Source organism: Neodiprion pinetum, chromosome 4 (assembly GCF_021155775.2).
Source record: "Neodiprion pinetum isolate iyNeoPine1 chromosome 4, iyNeoPine1.2, whole genome shotgun sequence".
In the NCBI taxonomy this organism is placed as follows: Eukaryota; Metazoa; Arthropoda; class Insecta; order Hymenoptera; family Diprionidae; genus Neodiprion; species Neodiprion pinetum.
This window is the reverse complement of record NC_060235.2, coordinates 7,442,456-7,454,869: the sequence shown is the minus strand read 5'-3', so window position 1 is coordinate 7,454,869 and position 12,414 is coordinate 7,442,456. Positions and strand designations below refer to the sequence as shown.

General features: G+C 41.1%; 2 protein-coding genes across 2 annotated transcripts in view; one reads left to right on the top strand and one right to left on the bottom strand.

Moving 5' to 3' along the window:
* The window catches only part of LOC124216330 (uncharacterized), a 154,364-nt gene that overhangs the window by 74,521 nt on the left and 67,429 nt on the right, over positions 1-12,414 (bottom strand). The gene's annotated exons all lie outside the window — the stretch shown is intronic.
* The window catches only part of LOC124216329 (homeobox protein B-H1), a 44,849-nt gene continuing 34,705 nt past the window's right edge, over positions 2,271-12,414 (top strand). The window contains exon 1 of the mRNA XM_046620723.1: positions 2,271-4,044. Coding sequence (XP_046476679.1) covers positions 3,549-4,044 — 496 coding nt within the window. The 5' untranslated portion in view covers positions 2,271-3,548. The remainder of the gene's footprint in view (positions 4,045-12,414) is intronic.

Below are 12,414 nucleotides of genomic sequence, written 5' to 3'. Positions count from 1 at the left end.
CTAGTGTAAAAAATTAGCCGTCTCAGATTCATTGTTCCCAAGTGTACGTACGATCGTCATGATCACCACATTTCGAATGATAAAAATCTTCGTTTTCAATAGCCACCTGAAATTACGAGCTTCAGCTTCATTCAACTTTTCTCTATGGACGAACTGATTGTGCACTGACATATGGTTGGTTCTACACAAAGATGACCAGGCACAGAATGAAAGGTTTTCCACATATATACAGAGTATATTGGCGTACAGTTCCACTCCAGTTCGTTAAATTTGTCCAAATTAAGCGACGCCTACACTGCAACCGGCTACATCCTGATGCCCAATTTTCGTAATTCCCCTATTCCTGCATTCTGCACGTGCATTCCGGACCCCTTACGCACTTAATTTGATTCTCAGTGATCAGTTTATTCGTCTAACAAGAGCGTACCTGCGTACTTAGGGGAATGTTCTGAAAACCATATTGAAATAAACTTTGACTCACGAAAAATATGGTAGTTTTGTCGATGGTTATAGCCGTGATGATATTGTCAATGACATATGTTTGCGAGCTTGTGTTAAATATGTTGAGGACGATATTCGCCGTATTTTCGCATTCGCCGAATCATTTTATTAGTGACATTTATATCCTATACTATATAAAGTAAAATTATTATCACCTGAAATATCTTCTAGGATTACCGTTTTCTTATTACATTTAAATTATATGCATGTGTGTCGGTATATACGCATCCAGGACTATATAATCCAGTGTACAGTCATAGGGTTTATAAAATTACAACGAACAGATGGTGTCTTAGACATGCTTCGTCGCTTCTCACTGTTCGACATTAGGTTAGGCACAAGGGGTGTGTGAAAATTAAACATGAGTACATGTGAAATTTTTATGAGTGTGCTCCGGTTTTCGTCAAGCTGACATTGCAGACGTAGCATGAACTAAGCAGAAAGAAGTGTCAAAAGTTTTATTGCGAAAAATAAAATGGAAAATCAAATTTGAACGATGTTTTATACTTGTACGCTCCAATGGGATGATTTCGCAAATATGTAAGAAAATAATGCTAAAACTGTCACTTACAAAGTCAGTTCCGAATATTTTGTGATACCTAGAGTTTACGGGATGTTCAACTGTGCGCGGACATCGAATTTTCAAGTTTGTCGGCAATGAATGAGTTTAAAAGTAATCGGAGCATACATTTAACTCGAGTAATTAATCATGAATTACGAATGGATACCATCATGCTTAGAGAACACCATTGAATATCTGATTTCCGATTAATAAGCATATGACACAAAAATGTGATATCAAAAAAACTTCGTCAAGTCCAGATATGCATAGAAATATGGGAACACTTATTTAATGTAAAGCTGAGAGTGGGAATGATTACTCGTTCGATTTCCATCAATGTTCAGGAAAAGATGGTTCTGTAAATGTGAGTAGCTTTATCTCAAACAAAAAAAAAAAAAATAAATAAAAATCGATTAGCTCGTGATATTTCACTGATCGTGAGCCACTCAACAGAACTTGTTGTCGTCGCATTTTCCTCTCACATTCAAGCTAAAAATGACATCACTATTGCGCTAAGTGGAAAGATCTCAAGTCATTTAAATGCCTAAAATACATGTGACACATTATTCGAAAAAAAGCATTACCGAGCATTATCGGAAAAAGGTGAGAAAAATAGTTTCTTTGGAAAGGATGGGCGAAATTTTACTTACAATCAACCTATCAAATCTCTCTTATTCTCTCCCTGAACGTCGGTACAATGTACATATATATATATATATATATATACATCTCAGTAACGCAACACGTATATACGAATATGCATACATTGTGCACGCGGGACAAATACAGAAACAAGCTAATGGCAAGATTTTCCGTCTTTGTCCGGAGCGAAGTGGCGGGTATATAGAAAGCTCCCTTCCTCTTGGCAAGCCCCGTTTTCTACTCCCCCTCAGCATCTATCCACCCCCCACCACAAGGGTTTCGGGTAGACGTCGTTGTAGCCAACTATGTATAATGAAAGATATTAACTACAATTTTATATCGAATTACTCCTGAAACACGTTGCGAATTACTTGGGCGGGGGCTGGTTTTATACGGGGCGAACGGCGTCGGGCCGTTTCCTGATTGGCTGGGTCATTAGCGTCGGGTTCAGGGATTGGTCCGTTCCAATTTCTGGTGGGGATCCCGGGGGGCGGGACCGAGGAGGCGGTATGGCCGACTCAGGTCGGAACCTGATGCCCCTGGTTCAGTTTAGCTCAGACGAGGGAGCTCAAAGCATACGTCGTTGCATGCCATCGCCAAGAGCTTGGCCGACCTGACAACGCACAAACGTTTCGTATCGAAGGATCCGTCGAAGTGAAAATTCGCGCGGTTTTTGAGCTTTTTTGTTATCGTTGTTATTTACGAATCCCCCTTCCCCCCCAAACCTCCGTCCTCCCCTCGATTCAGTGTAGATGATCAAGTTTTTCACCGTGCTCGCAAAGACGACGATGTGAACAAACGAGCACGGCAAGTGATTTTTTGGAAAAATATTACGGTTTAAAAAGGAACGTAACGTTATGGTGATTTCAACGAAAGGGAAAAGTGCAGCGAGGAACGTAGGACTCCGCTGATCATAAGTGATTGTTGTTTTTTTTTCATCTGATCGTTGCTTGGTTGATTCGTTTTTTTAATTTCACTTAAACTCAATTTGAACGGTTGTCAGGGAGGAAAAGTGACGCATTGGTGTTGGATTTGATGGGATTGTTGTTGCGTTGAGAGGGATATCGTAGATGCATCGTTGCATGACGAGGACCGATCCTCGCGTCGAGACATTAAGATCGATTATAAAGTGATTAGATACATAGTTGGTGATCAAAGGACGCGAATGAGGAAGGAGAATAAGGAAGAACTCGGAACCGTGTGTGTATTATATGCAGTGACGTGCGTACGTCGGTACGTACGCGGTTAAGTGCCGCGCATGCATAATAGAAAAGTGAGAAATTCACCCTTGTACAGAAAGAGGCACGTAAAGACAGACCAACACAGTGGTAAAACTCGTTGAACGGACGGAGGTTGTATTGTGCGCTTGCACCGGCTCGGTGAATAGGCGCGCTTATATAAAAATTAATTATGAAAAAATGAAAGCGGAAATGGCGGTGAGCGGCGCGGCAGCGGCGGTATACCTCGGTAATTATGTTAAGTGGCCAATTAGCAATTAGCGGAGAAGCTACTAGCGAACACTGTACCGGGCACCTTAATTGCACCTCAGCCGGTTACCAGCACCAAGAGCGCAGGAGCTCGTGTGCCGTTTAAACTATCGTAGTTCCAACAATCTTCAAAGTTGGCGTCCGTCAGGAAACGACCGGCGATCACCCCAGCCGTAGGATAGTTGAGAGGTTGAGTCCGGATCGCCAAAGGAGGATCGATTGGCGAGCTTCCGGGGCGACGAACGATCGGCAAGATTATTTCGCCCAGGTATCGAGGGAGTCCTGCAGGGCTGGCGAGTAGGGACGCTGCGACTTCGGGCGTGCCGAGATCATCACCGGGTGAATCGCGTGCCGTTATGACGGTCCATCACCACCACAATCACCACGTGCCGACCCTGGGTGGCATCAGCGTCGGTGCAGGCAGCCACGGGTTGAACCTTACCGGGATATCCGCAGGACTGGACGCCAGCAGGAGGCTTCAGCAGGACGGTCTCCACCAGGACAGGAACGGGCTCGTCGAGCGGCTCGTTGGAAACGGAATCGAAAGAAGCGGCTTACCTGCCCAGGACAGGAACGGCCTGATCACGGAGAGGAGTCACATCGACAGGATGGGCGATGCTTCGACGACGATGCCGCAGAGGTCCAGGTTCATGATCACCGACATCCTCGCCGGCGCTTCGAGCCCCTCGAGTCCCTCAAGCCTGATCCAGGGTCAGGGACCTCCCGGAAGCCCGCCGTCGACACCCCGAGATCTCAGCGTCAGGCATCAGTCCAGATCTTCCCTCAATAACAGCACCCTCGACGAGGACAGCGACGAAAGTCATCACGACGCCGCATCCGTCTCCTCGAACGGTAAGACCTACACTTCGGGTTATACGACAGTGGGTTATCATCCATAAAGAGAAATTCACACCTCGGTATACGTTGATCCGCGAACTTAACAGTTGGGTATTGATCATCAGTTTAGAATGGACCATGCCAGATCGGAGGTGATAAGAGCGGTTCCACTTTAAGTTACTTTGATCATATTCATGGAATTGAACATCGTCTCTGGGTCCTTTGGTCAAGAGTGAGAGGACAAGGAAATTCAGTTCGTAGTTCGGTTTGAAGATCCGACGCAAGACGATGATGGTGATTCAATTACAAGCCATGATCGTCGGTGAAGAAAACCCGAACGGAACTTCCGAGTCTCAAGTTAGTCTAGGAGTCTGGCGTACCACATTCCGTGAGTTTTGAAAACCAAAAAAACGCGCGATCGGAACGAATTTGTCAAGCGACGTGTGGAGAACTATTATTTAGAATTTGAACCGGCCAACTACAACTACAGCGTAGTAGGTCACCCAACCTAACTTCATCAGTCATGATAAGCATCAAACATCACCCAGTAGGTATTGAGTCGGTAATCCAAGAAACCATTATCTAACGTTATGACCAAATGGTTTTGAATGGAGTCCAACGGAGACGCGAGAAAAAGACCCAGAGAATCCTAAAACGAACAAAAGTTTAGGTACGGTGAAACATCTGAGTAGTTTTAGGTGCGGAGAGAATCGGACGGTTTAACTTCCGAGAGTTCGCTCAACACTCTATGACACCGACGACACTGTGGGAAGACTGCAAAGAGTTTGCGCGGAAAAGCGGCTGGAGCAATTACCTTACGACAGCGGGAACTTGTGAGTTGTAGTGAAGTTTTCTTGGTCGTTAATGTGCCCGTGATGACACAGCGATAAAATCTTTTCAACGATGAATAATCACTGCAGCGTCTTGCTCTCGAGTAGAAATTCATCCGGAGTGAAACTTTCTGAAACCTTCTGTATCATAACGTGTGCCACATGCCCGTTGTGCGCGTTGTACCCACTTCGTCTATCCTCACCTCCGATCTCGGATCCATCGCGATTTCGGCCTGAGTCAAGGGCGTCCCCTCGTTTACCTCACAGCCACTCGAGGTGTGTAATTGCGTGCAAACTCACGCCGCCCATGGCATTCAGCGGAGGCAACAATTATCGCCTAAAAAATTATACCGGCGACTGATATATTACACACTGTCCCGATAACCCCAGCGAGCATTTATAATACAGACACCAAGGACGATATTGTATGGTTAATTCTTCCACGCACGTCTTCGAGATACAATTTTCCGGTTTTTAGATGCCTTTCACGATGCATATTGCGTTGCAACTAACTCACGTGTTCAACATCCTTTTGGTAAATGGTCAATCTGCAAATTCTTCTTGTTTCCAAACTTAGTGATTCTAAATTTCAATCTTCTCACCAGAGAAACTTGGGAACACGATGCGAAGCTCTGTTCAGCAGACAGATCGTGCTTCTTACTCCAAGAGTTAGGCCCCATGGACATAAAACGAAGCACATTTCTGAGGAATGGTGTACGTCTCGCCCTTCCTTGTTACCAAGAATAAGTATAACGGTTGATGATCGTGACGATCTGAAACGAGTTTGAAAAAAATCAAGCCTCGTTCAACACCCAAGCTAAAATTGATACCCTTATACAAAACAGTGTAGGGGATAGAGTAGTCGGAACCCATGGAATCGGCGACTGTCATCCATTCACCGTTTGCACACTCCAGATCCCGGAATCCGCACGCGATAATAGACGAATGAATCGAACGACCTGTAAGAAAGATAATAATAAAGTGGTGGCGTTCAGGTTGACCCAATTCATAACCATTAGTTCTCTAATAACGCCCCAGTCCTGCAAGTCCCCCCATATACATACATAATCGGGTTTTATCTCCAAGCATCAAACTTTCGTGCGTTCCAGCTGCTCGGAATCAGGAGCCGTCGGCTAGTGAGATCCGTTTCTCGAAGCATTGAAGCCGGGTTCCGTTTATTGAAAAACAATGATTCGAATCTCGACCATCATGAATTGGAAGTGTATTAATCACATGTAGATATAATAATACGGTTTGACGATAAAAGGACAACATTGCATCGCTGTTCCATAATTGGAGGTGCAACACGAGTAGTCCAACTATGCATGGGTATAATTTTTTTCCGTATCTAATATAACGCGTATCATCATTTAGCCGTTATCTACGCGTAATGCATAACGTGGGAATGATATATCAGACCAGCACTGGCATACATAAGTATTTATGATAGGTATGGGCGACTACGCGACAGCGGAAATTCGGTGTGAGGTGAGCATTGGCGTGCCTGTGTCATTGTACGTCCGTATTTAACGTTTCGGTGTGTAATTACAAGCCATTAGCTTACAGCGATGGCAATGCGTCAACTGATTAGAGAAAACGCGAAATTACAACGACGCAGGAAGACGACTTGTTGAATAATATTTTTATTATTTTCAATGTAAGACATATTTCAAGTACGCGTGTGTGTGTATGGGAGTCTTATACCTACACTGCGAGCCGGTATCTTCGACCTCATATTGTGTGGTATGGTTTCAAACATCATCGCATACGTATTGCCGTTATCCTAGCCTGACCGATCACCTAGGTACCTGTTAAATACCTGTTTCATTGATAACACGCAACACTCTTGCTAAATATAATTGCCAACTAATACTCAACGTTACAATATCGCCGATTGTTATACAACTCTTTACCAATTTTTCCGTCAATTTATTCGACTTTTTCCGCAACGTACATTTATGACAATAATCGTGGCACGTGAATATTATTACGATTATAAATATTTTTTTGCCAACAAAGTCTACGCATTTCTATTTTTTATTTCACATTACTTCACACGTTCGTGACAATTCGCGTAATTTCATGATTGAAACAGTAAGATCAAGTGTTTGATAATTTTCCGCCATAATCGATCAGTTCGGACACTCGATTACGGATGTATATGCGAATCGAGTTCTGAAAGATGAAACAAAAAAGTGACATAAACCTTGCTCGAATTAATGGAAATTTATCGCACTTCGGCGAGACCTCGTTAGTCTGACTGTCGTGTGTTTGTACGAGTAATGGTGTGCTAATTTCATATACTCACTAACATTAGATACATACATGCCGGACTTGAACATGTATTCAGGTTATGCGAAGAGCGATAGCTTGTTCCCGATAGGTTTCAATGTCTCTGTTACTCGGACACGAGCAATATTATAATTATTGCGCACCGCGTAAAAGAAGGTGTACATATTTAAAGTTTAACAAAAAGTATACGAATACCATTTAGTAATGATCATTCGAACCGTGAACGGTCGTTTCATTTCTGTCTCAGAAGACTGGAAATTTTTAAGAAAGGTTACACGAAGCGAGAAAGGATCGTGTACAAAGTATTCACAGGTTGTCCATCAAATGAATAAAGTTTATGACAAGCATTTGTTGATTTTCATTGAAATGTGTAAATTACAACGTATCACTAACGAGCAAGAATAGAAATCTCTCTAATACCGATTTATTTATTAATCGGTACAAACAATACTGCCGGTGGTTTTTTAAACATTCATTTCTCTCTTCCTAACTTTTGACGGAGTCTAAGTGTTCAAAAAGTATGAAAAAGTGGAAAGCATATTTTCGTAAAAAAAAGCAACAAAATGTTTTGAAGAAAAAAAAATAAATAAATAATGTTTCAACGATTCGGCAAAGGACACGAATAACCACCGGCAGACAAGGCGTGAAATAATTTCGTCAAAAATTTTGACATCTGTTGCCGACACAGGGAGTGAGGAAAGGAGGCCTGCACATGGTACAAAACGAGGTCTAGCTACTGTAGCGAAACTTGCAGCGACAATCGCTAATCCGAAATGAGATCTAAACGGTTGCCGATCATTTCCGGTCTCGGGATTAACACCGGCGAAGTCAGTTGGCAGTTTTGAGGCGTGAAGCACCCCGACAATCGGTTCAACAATGCGAGGTGAAGGGAACCCGGTTTTCGATCGGTGCACTCGGCAGGCCTGTCAACAATGAATCCGTATAAGCGGATTAGGTTCGACGTTCGGTTTGTGAAGGAGAACCAGAGTTGGGTATTTTCACGCGTTCCATTCCTGCGCGTTCGGATCAACAGCCTGCTGCACATGCATTTTCGCTTTTCACTTAGAAACCAAGTTTTCAACTTGGTAGCAGATTTTTAACTACAAACTTTGAGATTTGTGATTTTTCTTAACAAACGCAAGCAAAGTAAATGTCATTGTAGACTTATACAGACATTAAAAACGTCATGCTGGTATTGGGAGAAAATAGCCAGGCAAATCGATTCAACATGGTATTGTCTACGAATTAAACAGAGTATCGATACCGCAAAAAAAAAAAAAGAGCTAGGCTCATTATTGACACTGGAACGAAGATATGGATCTTGGATACAATATCTGTATACTTTCACAGATTCTACACGTTTCGCTCATTCGAAAACTTTCCCATGTAGATTTAGTCTAATATGCACCGATTCATAATTAATTCTTCATTGTTTCGTCAAAGTTGTTCAATTCAGTTGTTTCACAAACTGACTTTGCGTTGCAATAACCAAAAAAGGATCGACGATAGCGCAAAATGGTTGCGCGTACCTCGTCTTTTTGTAATTCCAACAATATTCGAACAGTTATTGAAACGATACCTGTTTTACTGAATTTTTTTGGTTACTGTAACGAATCAAATCTTTCTCAGTGTGTATAGTTTCAAATTCATCACCCTCTGTGAAACTGTGCTATAAAAGTAAGGCCACTTGTAGTTGACTGCACGAGGTTCAGGAGTCTCTAAGAGCCTATAAGAGGCTTTAGGAGAGAAAATCTCGTTACGCAGGCGTCACGAGCCGACAATATCTCGACGAATCCCGACGCGGACGCAATGCGACGGACTGGATTATTCCTGATCTCTATAATACATATCACTGTTTAGATCCTTGGGATTTCTACTATGAAAAATAATTATGGTACTTGAGTTACAAAAGTTTCAAGAGCATTAAAAAGCTAATCTGCTCACACATATATACGAAAAAAAGTAACCGTCATTACACAGGATATAGTGTTGAAACACGGAATTATTACTGTATCAAACTATCAACATCAGAGAAATCACATCTTTTTTTTTTTTTTTTTTTTTTTTACGAACAATCCATATTGCCTACCCGATTCTGATGATCGGTAGGTAATTTTATTTGTAAACGATATTTATGTACATATCCACAAATCGTTCGGATAAGTTGAAATATTTCAGAACAATAACGAATTTTCACCGAATCGTGTGTAAGTTTGACATATTTATATGTTAAAAATATCATACATTTTAGATATTGTTTTGCCGCATGATAAGCTCAAGATAAAATCTGTCAGAGACGATTTGTCAGCGATTCGTTTGTGAAATAAAATGACTTATTTTTCGTTAGAATCAGACGGACTCTACGAATTGTTCTGCGTGAAAAATCACTACGATAATATGTATTCTCTGATGTTGTGAATAAAAAAAAAAGTGTTTACAGTCAAGATTTGGTGTTTGAATGATTTTTTTCCGCTCCCGAATTGCAAAAGTTCGATAAAAATAAGTTCAATTTTCTCAGCTTCGGTCCTACTTAAAATCAAAATAAAAAATAAAAAATATATGTTTCGAATTTATTACTTCGATACATTTTTCATCCAATTATAGGTTTAGTCTAATCTTTGAAGTTGCCGAAATGAAACATAATCAGTGAGTTCTTTGATTCCATAAAAGACGTGAGAGTGATTTCAGGACTTTACGATTTCCAAAGTTTATATTCCGAGGTTGAAATATGGATAAAATAGAAGAGATTTACGATTTTCATCATACCTGTAGACGCATAAGAAAGAAATATAGAATGGAGCGCTTTCGCGGTTGCGAAATGTAGGTATTAGGGCTCTTCGTCAAAACTGTCGAATATATAAAGAGGGCTAATGAAAGCTTTGCAGGTACGCCGTACGAGGTCGTTGCTCACTTTGGGATTGGCTAACACGAGTTTTGCGTGACAAAAAGGCTTTACGTGATTATACAGAAGCGGTAGGTACCACCAAAAACGTCGCAAGAGAACCCTTCGACTTCCGCTCGTTTTAAGAGGCTCCGCCTTACCCCGTTTCGCCTCCTAGTTGTTTCGATTATTCAAGCCGTCGGTTCCCTGATACGATTTTGATCGTCCCCAACACACGCGTGATGTGACTGCAAACCGACTCGAGAATATTCATATCCCAAGCATGTATAATACACATTATATAACGTATAAATCCGGGAGCGAAAAAACCGTTCCCGTTTCTGCCGCATGACGGCAATCTTCTTTACCCGATCTGCCGAAACCTCCGATTCCCCGTTTCGATGGAAAATATCGAACCGTTGCTATACTCGGAGACTTTGACGTATTTCAACTATCACTGCCTAACTGAGAGAAATTTTTAGTTACGGTTCAAGTCTATTATTGTAATTTGAATAGGAAAATTTAATCTCTACGCTCTCTGATGTATCGAACGAATTATCCCGATGTAAAATCAACAATCGTGATAACAGCTGACGATAAATTATGGAAAAATAGTCCGCAACTTTCACAAGTCCTGAAAATATATTTCTCCTTGTGCGGAAGAAAATAATCTGCTTTCCAAAAGAAAGAAAGGAAAAAAAAAAAAAAAAAAAACATCTAAAACACTTGCAAAAATTTGATTCAATTCAAGTCGAAATCAAAGCGACGATATTTTCTCAACTTCTTTCGAGTTCTCTTTATTCCTGAAATTTTATTCCAACTCGCCGGTCGCTGAAACAGAGAAATAAAATTCTGCGAGTAAGATTGATAACCAGCGTTGTTTGAAAGGTTGAAAAAAACAAAAGGGTCGAAAGAGCGCTGCGTTACCGACCTAATGATTAACGAACCCTTAATTGCGGGACGTATTGCATGTTACATTACGATACTCAAGTTGAAATACGTCGAGTCTAATTCAATCGCGACAAAAAAAAAAAAATAAAGAATGAAATTCTCAAGAGCAGTTCGTTCCTCGATTCACGACCGACGATCGGAGGGGGAAATCAGGGCAAAGAGTCAAGAATCTTCCGCGCCTTAAGTGGGAAGAAAAAAAGGTAAGGAAGCGAAGGGGAGGGCGAAATGAGGAAGAAAACAGAGAGAGAGAGCGAGAGAGAGAAATGTGGCAAAAGAATAGAAGAAATAGGGGCGAAGGGGGAAGAAAAAAAAGAGGGGGGGGGGGGGGGGTGATAGAGATGAAGTAGGAAAAAAAAAAACGGAAACAAAACGAAACGAAACAAAAGAACTCCACGGAAAACAAATGAGCGGCGACTAAGTGGCTCTGCTGGCACTTAAGGGAGAAAAAACTTAATTCGGTAAGGAATCGAGTTTGTCGCCGTAATCTCGTTCCGTTTGAATTATTAACCGCCAGCAGCGTCTGAATACACACACACACACACACACACACGAGGTATGTGAAACAAGCCAATGTGTTGGTACAGGTGCTGGGCACTTACGAATGATTTAATACGTACATTTGAATTTCGTTGATTTTTTCGAACCGCACTGAAAGAAATTTTTAGTTCCGGTTACCGCTCGGTCCTTAACTATTTTTATTTTTTACCACGTTAGAAAAACATAGTTCTAGGTACAGAATGAAAATTAGTTTTCTAACTGTTACCAGAAAGCCTGGTATCCGTTACTATTCTTTCTCATTACGATCACTGTTACTAGATTTTCTTGCAACTGTTGCGAAAATTTATTGCTTGTGAAACAATAAATAGACGTTAAAGCCTTATTTAACTAAAAAAGTAGAGTAAACCGAAGAAACTGATTTTGCGTCGCAATTACCAAAAAAAGATCGACGATAGCGCAAAATGGTTACGCGTACCTACCTCGTTTTTCGTAATTCCAACAATATTCAAACAGTTTTTTTAACGATATCTGTTTTAGTCAATTTTTCTAGTTACTATAAAAAATGAAATTTTTCTGAGTGCGGTAATCGGTTGAATTGACTAATGCGGAAAAGCATCTGGGATTCAATGAGGCCGGAATTATTCTTCGGAAAAAGCTTGAATCTCAGGATAATGGAAGTTTAGGTTATTTATCCAATTTTAATTTTTCTACATAAATCGTGTTGACTTGGAAATTAATCGTTGCTTTTGTTATCAGTTAATCGGAAAGAAATGTCGAGAAAAATTCTCAAAGTATGAAGAAACTTCTTCGACAATGTCACAAACGAGTTTTGATGTAGGATTTAGATTTTGAAATCTCACTTCACGATATTTAAGCCGTGAACTGGTTTCGTTGGATTGAAATTAATGCGGGTGAAAAATGTTTTATCCACTT